Genomic DNA, 18,295 nt, shown 5'->3' on the forward strand with positions numbered 1-18,295 from the left:
CAGAGCGGAGAGGAGATGTGAGCTGTGTTTATAGACACGTTTTCGGGTTTACGAGGCGCGGGGAGAAATGGCAGCGGTGAAAAGGGCGCGGAAGCCCCGACCGCCCGGCCGATGCGGCATAAAATTATATAGACAAATGGGACATCTCCTCTTCGCTCCGCTTGATCCACTTTATTCCACCGAAGCTAATTGCAGAGGATATGTGGAAATAAAGAAATCTAATTGGTTATCAAAATACATCTCCTCTCCTCTCCGCTTTCGTGGATACCGGGCCTTAAAAATAAAAAGGTATTCAACGAAAAAGAGGGGTTTTATAAACCTGAGAGTAGGCTGTAGGTATGTGTCTTGGGAATTTTTTTTTCAATTATAATAATTCTACGAAAGAAATCAGTCAAACATAGTTAGCTAGTGCCGATAGCGTGAGCAATCTGTTGTAGTGCAAATTGCATTGCCGTTTGCTAAGCAGACACAAATGTTACAGTCTACTTTGTAGGAATATCTTTTGGGACATGTCTCGGCTACCTGTTGTCGGTAAGGCACTAATTGTACCGCCAGCGCTTTCTGCTTTGCACATTTCTTAAGCGTACAAAGTAACGTTTCCCCGTCTGCAAGACATTTGCATTCATTACAATCCTTTTTGTACTTATGCAAGGGTTCGCAATATCCACGCAAGGACTCAACAGTACTCCTAGTAATAGTATCATTTGTGTCACATTTACTTTTAACAGAACATATTTGTGATTTTACTCCGTTATTTTCGTAACAATAACAAGACATACATTTTGATTCATAATAATTGTGGGCAACGCAATTTTTGTGGAGTCTCTCCTTTAAATCGTTTGTACACGGATTAATTGAGCAGTTGAACATCTTATCTAATCCGTTATTATAGCACTGACACTCATTGCAATCCATTTTAAAAATCGTACCAGGAACACATTCAGATATATCGATAGGTGGAGCCACAAGCTGTCGTTGAATATTCTCAGGAATCCCAGATAGATCTACTTCATTGTCAGGTAAACAATTTAAAGTAGAACACATTACCTTGTCCCCGCTAATACACACGCAATAATTACAACCAACTTGGAATATCTCCATCTTATTTCTGTTCAGGCATGTGTTTTCATCAAGTTCTTCATCCACAGCCATGGTGTGTCCATTGTCACTTCTGTCATAGGATCTACAAGCTAATCTATTATGCCGTAAGCAATTACAATCCATTTTATCATAGTGGTAAGTTCGTTCTGGATTGCAAGTCGCATAAACTGTTAAAGACTCTTTCTGGTCATCAACGCTTCTTAAATCCGATGGTGTTAGCACCGGGTCATTGCTGGAGCAATTTCTAGTTGTGCATAAATTCTGATTCAAATATCCCGTTGACGGACAAAAACAAACGTTACAGCCGACTAAATAAAGCTTCGTTGGAGTGCATGTATGGTTGTCGGATACGCGTTTTTGTCCGGTTACTTCGACTGAATGAAGAACTCTGAATAAATCTCTGCACATCGGATTTGGCCAGTTGCCGTCTTCATCGCACACACATAAAGTACTTCCTCGACGATAATTAACACCCGGTGTACAGGCTGTTGGCTTGGACCGCCATACTCCATGACCTTCCATACCCACGTCGATATCTTGAATGGTATCTGTAGGCATAATTGGAAATTATTGTGTGCTTATTCTATAAAACATAGTTACAAAGCTTATCATAAATCTAATTAATGTAATAAGACTACACCCTCAAAGAGGCGACAAGTGCTTCAAAAATTATTGATATGAATAAAAATTTGTTTTCATTTTAGGAAATTTAGAACCACAGAGAATAGCGCTTGGGTAGAAATGCGAGGAGAAAAGGTTCGAATTGATAGATAGCTGCTGATTTTAATATAACAATATCTGTAATAATCTAAATCAATACCTGTGAAACAGGTGTATATAGCATTATTGGGCTTCAGTCTGAAGGGCGCCGTAGCTGGTGAAATTACTGGGCAAATGAGACTTAACATCTTATATCTCAAAGTGTTAGCGCAGCAGCTAGAGCGCAGTTGTAGTGCTGCTCAGAATTTTTGGGTTTTTCAAGAATCTTGAGCGGCACTGCATTGAATGGGCAGGACGTATAAATTACCATCAGCTGAATGTCCTGCTCGTCGCGTCCCTTACTGTCATAAAAAACTTAATAATATACAAACATTTACCTTTAAAATGTCCGAACATATCAACTTGATCGCAAACTCTAGCCTTACACTTGAAGCGATGGCTTTCATCACAGGTGCACCAGTTACAGTCGTTCAGAATAACTTCGTGTTTGGAGCATCGCTCAGTCCACAGAGACAAGGCCAGGGCTGATAAAGTTTAATTTAATGTTAATGTGTTTAGTTTGGTAATATAATAATAATATAATATTAACACACTCCTACACAAATTATCTTGCCCCAAAGTAGGCATAGCCTGTACTATGGGTATAAATACATATTATAAACATCCATGACTCGGAAACAAACATTCATATTCATCATATAAATGATTGCACCTACCGGGATTCGAACCCGGGACCTCTAGCTCAGTAGGCAAGGTTCTAACCACTGAGCTGTAGGGATCGTCAGTCGTAATCTTATATATAAAATTCTCGTGTCACAATGTTCGTTCCCGTACTCCTCCGAAACGGCTTGACCGATTCTCATGAAATTTTGTAGGTCTGAGAATCGGCCAACATCTATTTTTCATCCCCCTAAATGTTAACGGTGGTCCACTCGAAATTTTATTTTTAATTTTTTTGACATTTTTTTTCAAAATTGTTTGATTATGAGTCAGCCTTAAAAAATACATACAACTTCAAATTTTCACCCATCTACGATCAACAGTTACTTTTGTATCGCGATTTTAATATCGGCAATACAACGTTTGCTGGGTCAGCTATTAACTTATATAAAGTCTTTTATTTCATTAAAACGAGTCCGCCTGAAAACGTAGTAATGAACCCTCGGGTTACATAAATAGATTGTAAAAATGTAACTTTTACGCAAACACCTTATGTAAAAATTATAGTAATAATTACAGGCGTTCTAATCCATTAAAAGTATTTAATTTAAATATTATAAAATAAGTGCTAAATCTCAATCGAGGAAAATAAACAGAGACAAGCATTCACTCGCTTTTGTGAACTTATTATTTATGTACTATTTAATAATAATAATAATATAATTTATATCATTTTTCTTTTGCTGCAGTAGAGAAATCACTGAAGGGCTGTAGGCCACAAGTGTTCCGAGATGTGTGTGATTTTTACCAGTGGGAGGCTCCTTAGGTTTAAAGAGTTTATTTCTCAAAAAGAAAAAAAAGTTCACGTGCTATATCTAAATAAATATAAAAGAAAGCATAATTTTTATAGTAACGGTGATTTTAAGCAATAATAAATTTAAAATACGCTATGTTCTAAGGTTAGCTTTAAATTTTGGATAAGATTTTTCCTCAAATATATCTTTGGGCAGGTCATTAAATAGTCGTCTTCCTCAAATCGTATCTATAGTTTTCGTAGCATAAGTAATCCTAGCTTTAGTTAATTGTACTTCATGTTTGTTTCAGGTACCATGTTTATGTGATTTTGTCTTAAAAGTGATTTGTGTATGTACGGAATCTAAGAGTATTTTCCTAACTAGTATGCATACTTTGTATTTGGATAACTGACATATAGATAGTTGATCAGTTTTCTTATATAGTTCTCTAGTCGGGAAGTGATCCTTTGCACAGGATGCCGGCTAGATTATGGGTACCACAACGGCGCCTATTTCTGCCGTGAAGCAGTAATGTGTAAACATTACTGTGTTTCGGTCTGACGTGCGCCGTAGCTAGTGAAATTTCTGCACAAATGATACTTAACATCTTATGTCTCAAGGTGACGAGCGCAATTGTAGTGCCGCTTAGAATTTTTGGGTCTTTCAAAAATCCTGAGCGGTACTGCATTGTAATGGGTAGAGCGTATCAATTACCATCAACTGAACCACCTTCTCGTCTCGTTCCTTATTTTCTTAAAAAAAAATTATTGTTTATATTATGACTCAAGTGACCAGAGTTTATTTTATCATCAGAAGAATACCTACTATTATTTTTGATTTGACACTTATAAACAGGACTAAAACAATCTGATAAATATAATATATTTGAAGATAAACCACGAGTAGTAAACATTATGTGATTTGCTGGCTGAATGCGGTATGAATGAAGCATTACGGAGCCAAAAAAAAATGGTCGAAAAATATTGCAGCTGCTATTTTATGGAAGGGACGGATAAACAAGTATACATGCAGATAACCTGACAGTATGTGATACGTGGCCACGGGTCGTCTCCTTCCTTCAAGTATGTGCGAGGGGAACGATGGCTCGTCCATGCGTCAACTCGTGAACGGGGACGTTGTTCTGTTTATAATAAAAAAATATCTTGCGGATGGAATTTTGGAAAATTCGTTCTTAGCTGACCTTTACTCGGTGAAAAGAATATTCCTACCAAATTTCAAGTCTTTAGCTCTAATGGTTCCAGAGATATCGTGATGAGTGACTATATGCTTGGAAACCTCTTATATATATATATAGATAAATAGATGCAAATACTAATTGTGACAGTAATCACGACCATCATGTTCATGAAGTATCCTTACACAAACGATGAATTCATGTTCTAAAGGTTTATGCATCCAATATACGATAATTTGTACAATTCATTCTTTATTACTTTTTATGGAACAGTTTTTATTATTTAAACACGACTCATATATTGGTAAAATACTCTATTTGATTGAAAAGAGTGGCCATTGAGTTTCTTATATTATGTTCTTGAACATATGGTAAACTAAGTAATTTAAAAGAAATATTTGTAGTGACGATTCAAAAGCGCTTAGTTTAAGCCGAATTGAATAAAGTTTATTTGACTTTGAAGGCGTCGGAGAAACATATAAATAATTTAAAAACGGACATCACACTGGTAGGTGGCGGGCAAGAATCGAACCGGCGGCTCCGTGGAGAGATTCAACAGTTCAACCTATTGCGTCAACCACCCAGTTTGACAGTATAGCACCTTCGCGAAGAAAAAATCGGCAAGCCGTATGAAATACGATTGGAGTTTGATTTATAATTCATTTATATAAAAATAACGTAGTTACTTACGTTTCTGATGTTTATAAGAAAGCACGAAAATAATTCTAAGTGGTATAATAACAGCTGCTAACTTTATCATAATTTACTTTAGCCTTGACTACCTTTGTTATCGAATAGTAGAGTAAAAGAAAATTTCAATCATTTTTAATTAAATTTAATTATAATTAAGATGCTGCGTAGTTACTGAATAAAGCATTTTGATTGCACAACCCAATAGCAGCGATAAACTATGTGAAACTGTATAGTTTGCCGTGCGAGTTGCAACTACTGATTTGTAGAGTCACAAACCTTTAGTGTGCACACTTTTTTCCCATTCTTCATGCAAAAACAAACATTGCATTCTACTTTCACAACAGTTCCAGGTACACACGTATCTATGCCATCGATCGAAACGAATGATTTCCTCATAGCTGAACTCCAAACCTCATCCAAAACAGACGGAGGCACAAGTCTATTTCTTTTAGCTATCTTTTTTTGTTGTTGTTTACTCACTTCATGTATATTTACGATCCGAAACTTTTTATAACTTGCTGTTGGATTCTGGTCTTCATCTGTACTATCGTAAGGTAAATTTTGACCAACATCATGATACAGCTTTTTATTCAATTTATGTAATTTCTTTCCAGGTTTATTAAAGATCCGTATTTCTATATTCTTGAACTTGTTTGAATCTGAACCTCTATTTTTTTCTACAGTTGTAATATCGTAAGGAAAATGTTGACCAACCTTTTGGTTAACATTATGATAAGCACCTTCATCATTTTTAGGCTCAAGCACTTCAACGTCAATTCTATTATCACTATTATTATAAGATTCAATGTCATCTGTGATGTTTTTATCAGTAGGTTTGTTATTAGTCATAGGAGTTATTTTACTATTACGAAAATGAACTTTATTATATTTGTGCCTAAGTCGCAACGTTGTAAAATCTTTCAATTCATTTGCTTCTTCTAAGAAATTTTCACCGCAAATTGTTAAATGGTACTTGCCTAGATCTATATTACTTCTCTCCATATTCCTATCGCAAGTTATTTTGTGTTCCGACACACAGTAACATAGTTGGCATGGCCCGAATGAGTACCACGTCTTAGGGTCACACTTGCCTTCGACAATTATTTGCCTTCGATTTGGTTGAATACTAATCTCGTTGCAATTTCTTTTTGTGCATTGACTTTCAATAATGCGTCCTTTATTATTACACCGACAAACATTACATCCCTTGACGGCATAACGATCTGGTTCACACTCCATTCCTTCAGCAATATATCCTGGAATTTATTAATATAAGATTTAGCTAAAATTGTAGAGAGTTATTCAGTACTTGAATTTATAGATTGACTTTGACACATTTAACTGAGTGTCGTACCTAGATTTAGAGTATGAAATATATTAAAATAGAATATTATTAATAAAAATCCCACATTCGACAACATGTCGTTTTAATGCGGATATTTACTATTTTAGACAGATTTGTTCGATATAGGTAGGTACTACAACTAGCCCGATTAGTTAATCAGCACAATTCGATTACTGTTTCCGCTTCAGTAATTTTATTAGTGGTTAATATTGTTTGATTTAAAAATGAACAAGTATTATTGATGGAATTAGCTCCAACAATTTTTTTTATTTATGAAAATAAGGGACAAGGCAAGCATGAATTTCAGCTGATGGTAATTAATACACCCCAATTACAATTAGTGCCGCTCGGGATTCTCGAAGAACTCCCAAAAATTATAAGCGGCACTACAATTGCACTCCTTACCTTGAGACAAGATGTTAAGTCTCATTTGCCCATTCAGGCCGTTGTCTAGTCCCTATCTTAATCCGCTGAATTATGATTTATGGTCAGCTTTAGGGCTTGCTCTAAAGGCGATGATAATTTGGAGTCCCTTAAACAATCCGTACAATTGGCAGTGAGGAATTTTCCCATGGAAAGAGTGATTGATAACTGGCCTCAACGTTTAATGAAGTGTATTGCCGCCAATGAAGACCACTTCGAATAAGCTTTTTGGATTTTAAATTGTTTTATGTTTATGTATTAAACTAACACACAGTAAAAGTAATAAATGATAACTGCAATACAATTTTTTTTCTCTGTTTCAGTATTTATGGCAAGACTAGCTATAGAGATTTCCAACTATACAGGTGTCCCAAAGGTATGGGACATGAAGGGAAAGTACCTTAAATATCGAAGATAGGCTATTTTACTGAAAGAAGACTTGATGTTATTTTTAAAAGTTAGTAATTCTACATTCAAAGATTTTCTAAAAATTACTTGCCTTGTCTGGGAATCGAACCGACTTAAATGTAAAAAAAAAAACACCCCTACTTTTGTGATGCCAATCGAAAGAATTGCCAAAAACTAATAACTCTTCTCGAGTAACATAGTATTTTAAAAGAAAGTAGTCAATTAAGTGGGTATTTTTTTGTAAATTAATTAATTAAATGCTCAAAATGTGATCTCTCTTGTCTTACGCAAATACCAATCTTTTAATGAGTCCGCTGCCTGTTGATTTTCTTATCATTTTATGGTGAATACTCGATATGATATAGTACAATTTTGTTTGTAACTCGCCCACGTTCTCGTATCGCTTTTGTATAGCATATCTTTCACATACCCCCAAAAGAAGAAATCTAATGGTGTAAGGTCCGGGGATCTGGCCGGCCATCTAATCGGTCCATTCGTACCAATCCAAGTAGGAAAACATTCATTTTACGTTGTTCCTTTCTTTTAAAATACTATGTTACTTAAGAAGAGTTATTAGTTATTGGCCATTCTTTCGATTGGCATCATAAAAGTAGGGGTGTATTTTTTTACATTTAAGTCGGTTCGATTCCGATTCGAGGCAAGTAATTTTTAGAAAATCTTTGAAAGCAGAATTACTAACTTTTAAAAATAACATAAAGTCTTCTTTTAGTAAAATAGCCTATCTTCGATATTTAAGGTACTTTCCCTTCATGTCCCATAACTTTGGGACGCCCTGTATATTGACTGGAACCAAGCGTACAGAATTGCTGGCTTGGAATTTGGCCTTTGAATATCCTTTGGCCGGGTAGAGGTCAACTAAGAACGGATTTTACGATATTCCACCCGCAAGAGTTTTTTTTTATTATTATTTTATTTTTTATAAAAATAAGGGACGACTACGAGCAGGATGTTCAGCTGGTAAGTAGTAATTGATGCGCATTGCCCGTTACAATGCAGTGCTGCTCAGGATTCTTGAAAATCCCAAAAATTCTGAGCGGCACTACAATTGCGCTCGTCACCGTGAGACATAAGATGTTAAGTCTCGATTGCCCAGTAGTTATAATAATAATAAACGATTTGGTGACCTTTTTGGGGAAACTGAAGGTTTTGTCTGTGCAATTGCTGATGAAGTTATCAAGACGAATAACTACCGAAAATACATCATCAAGGATGGCACAGTAGACATATGTCGGGCGTGCCATCATCCTAGTGAGTCTATCAGACATATTATTTCCGGTTGTTCTCGTCTTGCCAATGGAGAGTATTTGCACAGACACAACCAAGTAGACAGTATTATCCATCAGCAACTTGCTCTTCGATACAATCTTGTGCATTTTGAAGTCCCGTATTATAAGTATACTCCGGGGCCAGTTCTGGAAAACAGCCGTGACAAGCTCTACTGGGACCGATCTATCATCACGGACAGAACTATCATTGCTAATAAGCCTGATATTGTGTTGGTAGATCGCTTAGAGCGTCGGGCATTTATTGTTGATATCACCATCCCGTCTGATGATAACCTTGTGAAAGCTGAAATAGACAAATTGTCGTAGTACATAGACTTAGTACACGAGGTTACTGAAATGTGGGAAGTTGATTCAACAATAATTGTCCCAATAGTCGTTTCCGTAAACGGTCTTATAGCAAAGAGCCTCGACCATCATCTCAAGATGCTCTCACTTAATAACTGGATAAAGCGTCAGTTACAGAAAGCAGCTGTTTTGGGAACGGCACGCATCGTTCCTCGTATTCGTATCTATGTCAGTTAATTGTCTAACCTTTTAACCGCATATGCTGCAGAACTAAGTCTGTTCGCCAATCCTTCAATATGGGGGCCCCATTGTTATTTGGAATCCAGAGCAATACCAAGAATTTTACCACCTCTCCGTTTAACAATCACTTGCATCAACATTTTTGAAATTTGGTACGGTAAATTTTATATATTTCGTTTTCTTTATTTTTATTTAACTCCTATTTAACACCTATTAACCGATATTTATCTAGGTTCCAAATATAGGTTCAAGAAAATAGGTTTTATTGCGTAATAACTTTATTATCGTACAGAAAAAGAGGCTTAGCGTGTACGCATTTTGTAGCGCTACTTTTAAAACAATGTTCTTCAATGACAAGAAGAGATTCTTCACATTTACAAATATAGCACTCGTCCATAATGTTGCCAACTTTCTCACATTTATACTTGGTGTGCTCGTGGGGAACCTCGTAAACTATTTCTTCAGGAAGCGAACCGTTCGTTGTTTTAATTGATGCATCAATTGTAGAATTACCTGTAACATAAATATATTTTTATTTATTTTATCTTGTGTATTTGAGTATTACACACTTATATTCAATTATTTATTCTAATAGATACATAAACGAAAAATCATTTTATTCATGTAGGTCAAGGAAATTATAAATATGAATGTCAAAGTTTTCTTTTCTTTTTACATTTACCACTTCGGAAAAGGTTGAGCATTAATGAGAGGAAGCGGTAAGTGTCGCGCTATCATGTCATTTCATGATAGCGTTATGCTGTCTGCCATTTGTATAGTTCAAGGTCTTTCACACAATATGTAGAGTATTTATTCAACATAATCTTAATATATATAAATTACGTGACACGTTGATTGTCCGCGATGGACTCCTAAACTAATGAACGGATTTTAATGGGGATTACTTCATGGAGTGCAGTTTGGTCCAACTTGAGAGATAGGATAGTTTTTATTTCGATTTGGGACCTATAATTATTTTTATTTTAAAATATTTGTTTTGTATGGACATATTTTCTATGATAGAATTTAGTGACGCACGGTTTGACAGTTCCGCTGTGAAACAATTACATTATAACAACAGGAAGCATATTTTACGAAATAATTCTTGATGTTTTCAAATATTATTGGCAAATTCCTATAAAACAGTATTTTTTTTACTATCTACAGAACGACGTCTGTCGGGTCAGCTAGTATAATATAATATTTGAGTAGATTAAAGGCAAAAGTGTGTTTTATTCTATAATGTGAGCTCTATGGCAGGTATCCGTATCATTACCGGTGCAGGTAAGAGGTATCGAAATGAATGCACGCGCGGCGGTCGCCGGTCACGTCAACGTGGCTATACAGTGCTATATATATATGTATGTATACGGCGAGCTTTGTTCTCACCTTCTACACCGGTCCGACCGATCTTTTAAAAATGGAGAAACATAAAAAAAGCAAATCCTATTAATTGGTCATTGCGATCCAAATTTAATTAAAATCTAAGTCGCTGAAACAATTTAAATTAAAGTGATCATTATTATAATGAAATTACCATTCATGATTGCTACCTACGATCTAGGTGAATGAAATGTAGGTTATAAGCGCTGTGCGATCTGAATTAAACCTTTTTATTTGGCCGCAAGAGTCGCTATTGCTTAAATTCATTTTGCGCATTGAACCTTCTGTATTTGTACTATTACAAATTGTTTGCCTATGGTAAGAGTATGTATAGAGAGTTATGTGTTAAATAGCATAAAACCCTTTGCCACTATTTTAAATCAATATTTACACTTTACAGCTCCATCATATAACAAATCATTACATGTAAATAATATGTAAAGTGATGCAAAAAAAATTGCATCTACTTACGTCAAATATTCAAATAAACGACAATAAAAAACATAATGGAAATTAGTAAGTAAAAACACAAGAGTTATTGAGTACGAAGCCCAATACGCATACTTTAAATAAATAAAGGTGTTATGCGAGCATTTTATTAGCGATTAAAAATAATAATTTATTTATTTTTATAGTAACTTTAATTTAAAAACCATGATAGCAGTGTTGAGTTTCTTGTAACAGGACCATTCTGCCACCTCAAGTAGCGCCTGTTCACGCTCGACTATATTTTAGGGAAGAGGACGACCCGCCCCAAATCGCCGCCACAAGCAGTGAAAAAAGAAGTGAAACTTGTGCCTGTTCTTCTCAGGTCTGAGGCATATAATATACTTTCGAATGGATTTTTGACGTTAAATTAGTAATTTTTAATTCTATTTTGAATAAAAATAATTGAATTTGAAAAACAAAACTTGAACACCGCCCCGCGCCCGCACTCTCACATGAATCAGCTCAGTATGGTAATAAGCTCAATTTCCTGTGTGGCCGACATAAATATTCTCATTTAGTAGTAAGTTTTTTAATTCAGAGTTTAGTTAAGCAGTGGCTGGTAACTATATCCTAACCGGATCTTCTGCCATTACTCAAAAAACTCGAAATAGTTTTCTTTTAGTAATGGTAATCATGATATGACTCTACTCTGAATTACCACTAACTGACTGCCGAACTAATTAATTCAAACAGTTAGAATATCAATTGACATGGGACGAGTTAGCCAATAACAGCTACTTTATATTTTTACTAAAAGTTACCTGCAATTAGTCTTCTTCCCATTGGTACGAAGTTATAATTGGGGTACGCCTGTTCACAATACATTTTCGCAGGTAATGGGCGGCAAAAGTCATTTATACTGCCCATGTAGGGGCAGATACATTGACGACACCTGGAAGTCGAAATACTAAAATTAAACTTAATGTATTTTCTTGAACATCTTACCGATTATGATCCAATCATATTTCTTTTATTACAATTTAAAATATTTTTAGAGGAAAGAATTTTTAAATAACCCGTCAGTATCTAATCATTATGCATAATATGCTATAGCTGTATATAAGTTATACATAACTTGAAGATGATATCGCCCATATTCAATGACGTTCATATGGACATATCATTCGCAGTCTGATAACAGAACGGCAAAAGTGTGCTTAAAGCCAATGTAAGCACACTTTTCTCCTTAGTCGTGTGTCAACTGTGTGTCAATCAACAAGCCTAAGTGTGGTATAAAAAGTGCTCAAATAATACGTTAACGACGCAAAAAAAGATGGTGTGACTTATCATCGGTAAGATTATTTTATTAAATAAGATTGATATGCTAAAAGCGGAAGAAATTGAATAAAACGAATATTTTTACATTAAATATGGTACAATATTATTGACAATACCCGATTGTCAGAATGGGACAGATGAAAGTACACAATCAGAAATGTATAGACGTAGCAGTCGAAGGTTATTATGGTGTCATTTGTGGCATGAGGTGCATTGTCTATATGTATACTCGTAGAATCTCATTGCCAATATTGATCAACTTTACTATCTTAGCACAGTTTAAAATACTATTCTACTCTGTGATCTTAATGTCCACATAAAATCACCAATCTAAAATGCTGTCAACATGCATGTTGACGTCAAACAACCGTTGAAACCACAAAATGACAAGATTCTCTCCATAAACTTAGTATACTAGCCAAAGAGGATATAAATACTACGTAATAAGAGGCGGGACTGCGTAAAAATTTAAATATAGTTTAATAGACGTGCAGTCATTTGACATAAGTTTGAAATAGTAGTGGTTACAGTATTGCGGCGATTGGCCATGAAGTATAATCCGGAGAAGATTGAAAGCGAACAGTTGCTTATAGACCAAGTATAGTATCTAGACTAATTGATAGCTTCCGTCTCACTCACATGAGAAAAACAAAAACTTATGCGAGTCTTATGTAAAGAAATGAGATAGAGTGATTAGTTTTTTTGTTTCGCCATGCGTGCCGGATCTTTCAAGGTCAGCACTGCCGGTGTGCTAAACAAACTTGACAGCGCTGCACAGATATTTTGTGTGTAGTATTTTGCTTTGTTAATACCTAAGACAAATATTGATAAACGGTGTCATATTCACGTATACCTACAATATTTTATTTTCTAAAACATATTTTTTTAATTATTATAATCTTTAGAAAATATAATGTTTACTGCGTATATAAAATGTAATATTTAGTATTTTAGAACATATGTTCTACGAAAATAAACACCACGAAAGTAATATTGAAGAATCACCTGTGAAATATTTCTTTGTTTGGATTATTGGTATATGTAACAACACAATCTACGATAAAAACACTAAAATTAAAACGTGGTCCCATTTGACAGGAGAGTAATGGACACTAAATTGTTTCAAAACGGTTTCATGGTCTTCATCCTTTCTCACAACTTGATTTTATCTAAGGATAGTCTAGGATCTCACTTTCATACAGGGTTCGTCTATTACAGTAGTACTAAGTTTATGGTTCCCTCCCGAGGTTATAATAGACTTTAGGCATACCTACATACAAAACAGATTGAAGTGCCGTATCCGCGCAGTGATCTCTTTTACTCCAATACCAGGTAAAAGGGATAGGAAGTGCGTGAAGCGTCAAGAATTTAACTATGATAATATATAGACGTAGTCGTAGTATAATATATTTAATTTTTTTTTTAATTAATATTCAGTGAACCACGGCATTTCTAATCTTTTCGTACAATACAGTACCAATCTACCATATAAAATTTACTTCGTTTAGTAGGTAGTTAGAAGGTAAAAATAATTCGTTTCTGCTTTTGCAATGTTTCGAAAAAATAAACACCGTTGCAATCAGAAAAAAATGCCATCGCTCCAAAAGGCCCATTATTAATGTAAAATATCTTGTTGGGATTTCAAACACCACAACGAATAATACTCCGTTAATATCGGTCAGCATTCTTAAAAAACCCTTTATTCCGCTCGTCTTCTTAAGACTCTTAGTGCAGTGGTTCCTAACCAGTGGTCAGCAGGAGTCAGAATATGGTCCTCAGACCGTGATCCAATCTCAATACGTGCACGCTGCACATTGTAAAGAATCGACGTCACGAACAGGATATTGGAATATTTTCAGAAACATAACATTAGCTGGGAGAAACTCGTTGGTTTCTATACGGATGGCGCTCTGGCCAGCAATGTTGGGATCACGCTCTGGTCTGGCAACGTTAGTAAAACAGAAGAATCCTAAAGCAATAAGAACGCAAGGCAATTTTTAAATTCTACTAAAGTATATTTGATTACTTATTTTTTCGGATTGATGCAGCTTATTTTTCTTGTACATTGTGGTCCCTGCTAACAATAAATAAATCGAAGTGGTCCATGACCAAAAAAAGGTTGGGAACCACTGTCTTAGAGCGTGCTGACACACTACTACCGGAGGCCCACTCAGCGACCTGTGCACCTACCTCACGATGTACATGGCGCCTGGCGTGCATTGCTTCCGTTCTGTCGTTGTCTGAATCTTAAACTCCATACAATGATCTACCTCGTATCTTCTGACTCTATTGTGCGGTACGTGCTCTTCCACGATGGTTTCACCTGTCTAAAACATTGTCAGTATTACTGAATAGTCTAGAGGCACCATCGATGAATGTAAAACACTCTAACTTGGAGCAGTGAAGCATGGAAGATGGTCAAAACTAAATGGTTAAAACAGAAAACGCTACTCTAGAATCTAATACAGTGTTAAAGAGATTTTTTACGATAGATAGGCTGCACTAAAAGTATCGGGAATGGAATATTTCCACTGTTCATGTCATATTAAAATCTTTTTAATTAAAAACTCCTTGGTTTTAAAAATCGAATACCATTTATTTATTTAAAAAAATAATCTCGGTCTTGTAACAAGGTCTTGTCAAACTTGTTTAGTCGTTGAGAAAATGGAATTGACTCGAGAAAATTCTAGAGCGATGATTTATTATGACTTTCGAAGTGGTTTAACACAAAAATAGTGTGTTGACCGGATGATTTCTGCATTTGGTGATGAAGCCACATCCAAAACCACAATTTATCGCCGGTTTGCTGAATTTCAACGTGGACGTGTCAAGCTCAGTGATGATCCCCGTCAAGGTCGTCCAAAAACTGCAGTCACCGAAGAAAACGTTGATGCTGTGCGTAAGCTGATTGAGGAAGATCGACATACCGCGAAATTCAGACAACTTTAGACACGGACATGAGTCAAATACAAATAATTTTGCATGAACAATTAGGTGTAAAAAAGTTGTTTTCCCGATGGATACCGCATTTGCTCTGTGAAGAGCAAAAAGCGGCTCGCGTTACTTGGTGCGTCAGAACTCTCGAAAGATTCCACGCAGGATCCTCAAATGCTGTATACAATATCGTATCAGGTGACGAATCCTAGGTATACGCGTATGAACCCGAAACAAAGAACCAGTCACGAGTTTGGGTGTTTGAAAATGAGTTAAAGCCAACAAAAATTGTTCGTTCACGGAGTGTTGCAAAAAAAATGGTGGCCACGTTTGTCATATTGCGACCATTCCTCTTGAGGGACAAAAAACGGTTAGTGCAGGATGGTATGCTAGCATTTCTTTGCCACAGGTCGTTTCTGAACTCCTTAAAGAGAACTGCAACCGCCTCATCATCCTCCTTCACGACAATGCGAGTTCTCACACCGCGCACAGAACAAAAGAGTTTTTAGAGCAAGAGAACATAGAATTATTAGACCAACCGCGCCACAGCCCCGACCTAAGCCCTAATGATTTCTATACTTTCTCTAAAATAAAGAATAAATTGCGTGGTCAGAGATTTTCATCACCTGAAGAAGCTGTGGACGCCTACAAAACGGCCATTTTGGAGACCCCAACTTCCGAATGGAATGGTTGTTTCAATGATTGGTTCCATCGAATCGAATTTGGTCGAAAAGCAATAAATACATTTTTTAATAGTAATTCCCGAAATTTTTAGTGCCAAAGCCTGTATGAACACTGGTCAGTTTCAATATGCACTATGATCACAATTTCTAACAAAAAACAATTTTTATGCAACTATGATACCTTATGTATGATATTTTATTCAATAATGATTCTCGATAAAAATAATTATATTTGCGTATCGTAAATGAGAATCTTCACAGTTGTCTGTTGCTAAAAGCGTTGTTAGATAAAAAGTAAAAAAATGTGACCCTAATTAGATAATTTCAACTTGATATTCACCTACCATCAAACTTTCGAAATTACTTGTAGAGTTATTGCTGTGCTGTTCTTTGCATTGAGTATCATCGCAATTGGCATACATTTTTAGACCCAATTCGGGACAGACACATATTTTACAACCCTCTGTGAACTCCTCTCCTGGAAAACATAAATCCAGATTCCTTATCTTCTTGTCTTCTGCTTCGTTTTGTAATAAGCTTTGCGGTGGTTCATATATGCTCAACGGGGCAACGCTACATTGATGCTTGGTACACGCTCGATCTGATGTATCCCCATTGGGTGGACACACGCAAACATTGCATACGTCGGTGAAGAGTGTGCTTGGAGTACAATCGCTTGATCTCAAAAAATTCCTCTCGCATTGATTCTGAGTGCATTTAGCAATGTTTTTGATTCCAACGCGTGGACACAAACAGACATTACAATCAACTTCGTAGTAAGATAGTGGTTCGCAAGTAAATTGTACTGCATCAAAATATTGAGTGTCCAGCTCATAACAATTGTTTTTTGTACACACGCGCTCTGATAATATCCCCGAATCAGGGCATATACAAAAGTTACATTTTACTTTCGACATAGATCCAGGAACACAACTGCCGTCAGAATTATTCGTTGAACTCACCAGTGTGATAGTTTTATGTTCGAGTTCAGATTCTTTCTTAACTGAGCAATCATCATGCGTGCACCATTTAATATCAATTTTTCCGTTTTTGGGACAGAAGCACGTGTTACACTGTATGTGCACAAAAGTTCCCGACTCACATGTTATGTCGGTGCTGACTTCAACAACTTTTTCGTGTAAAGATTCTGTATGATTTGGTGTAACTATATTGTAAGTAGATGTGCATAGCTTAAAAATTTTGTCACCAGTTCCAGGACAAAGGCAGTATTTTCCATTGACAAGATAAACAGTATTCGAATTGCAGTTTTCACCATCTTTACCTATTTTCATTTTGTTTTCATCTATAATATCTACTGAACTGTTATTAATAATTAATTCCAGAATGCGTAGTTTACTTTGGGGAGTGCAAGTTATACTACAGTAATTGACATTTGCAAGTCCTTTGCTGAGACAAAAACATTCAACACAAACTGGAACTACTTCTCCAGGACTGCAATGAACTCTTCCAGCAATATCTTGTATATTGTTGACTCGCGAACATTCTATTTCGGTACACCTATTCTCATTAACTGTGCCATCTAAGTTGCAATCACAGTACATGCAAGTTGGCATTGTGAAGGTGTTTGGCTCACAGTTCGTCATGTTTTTCACTATAATTTGAACGTTGGGATATCCGCTTTCATTGCAATTCCCTCTTTGACACATTGACATGTCTGGTACACTGTTATCTGGACATAAACAAATGTCACAATCAACTCTGTAATGAGTACCCGGGATACATCTGCGTGAGATATTTTTAGTAGTAGATCGACATTTATCATTGCATTTGTCCCGAACAAATACGCCACTGTCAGAACAAACACATTGTATGCATGGGAATATATACACAACATTTGGTATACAGTGGTTCTTTGAAACGGTATGAAAATTCGTAATGCTTGAATTCAATGAACAGGAATTGTCTTTAATACATTGGGCTTCCGCAGATATACCAGATCCTGGACAGACACATAAACTACAATTTACATAGTAAGATTTGAATGGTGTACATTTATTTTCATAAGCAGTTAAAGCAGATCGCAATATGGGTGACTGGTCTCCTAAACAATAAATGTTTGTACATAAGTAACGTCCGTTTTTTTGACATATACATTGGTTGCAGCCTCGGCGAATTGCATGGCCAATCTTGCAAATAAATCGCCTTTCAATTACATTGCAATTTCCATGATTCCAATTGCCGAAGTTATCGCAGAAGCAAAGCCGTCCATTCCGTATAACGTGTGTGTTAGGCACACACGTATCTGTTAAGACAAGTTTCGTATTAATTTATGAAAACCAACATTGGTTAAAGAATGGAATTTTAAAAATACTTACATTGTGATAAAGTTTGATATG

The 18,295-nt window shown here is 35.9% G+C and overlaps 2 protein-coding genes across 2 annotated transcripts; both read right to left on the bottom strand.

Annotated features, from left to right (window-relative positions):
* Nucleotides 1-71: 71 nt before the first annotated feature.
* On the bottom strand, nucleotides 72-6,599 carry LOC126969870 (uncharacterized). The gene is made up of 4 exons (XM_050815451.1): nucleotides 6,518-6,599; nucleotides 5,161-6,419; nucleotides 2,199-2,345; nucleotides 72-1,649 (listed from the first exon to the last, which is right to left on the bottom strand). Exons 2-4 carry the CDS (start codon nucleotides 5,228-5,230, stop codon nucleotides 406-408), a joined length of 1,461 nt encoding a protein of 486 aa, XP_050671408.1. The 5' UTR covers nucleotides 5,231-6,419; nucleotides 6,518-6,599; the 3' UTR covers nucleotides 72-405.
* A 2,834-nt stretch (nucleotides 6,600-9,433) lies between these two features.
* LOC126969682 (uncharacterized) lies at nucleotides 9,434-17,611 on the bottom strand. Its single transcript, XM_050815229.1, has 4 exons — nucleotides 16,283-17,611; nucleotides 14,512-14,648; nucleotides 11,805-11,935; nucleotides 9,434-9,684 (listed from the first exon to the last, which is right to left on the bottom strand). Exons 1-4 carry the CDS (start codon nucleotides 17,609-17,611, stop codon nucleotides 9,434-9,436), a joined length of 1,848 nt encoding a protein of 615 aa, XP_050671186.1.
* Nucleotides 17,612-18,295: the final 684 nt, after the last annotated feature.

This window comes from Leptidea sinapis, chromosome 19 (assembly GCF_905404315.1).
Source record: "Leptidea sinapis chromosome 19, ilLepSina1.1, whole genome shotgun sequence".
NCBI classification, from domain to species: domain Eukaryota; kingdom Metazoa; phylum Arthropoda; class Insecta; order Lepidoptera; family Pieridae; genus Leptidea; species Leptidea sinapis.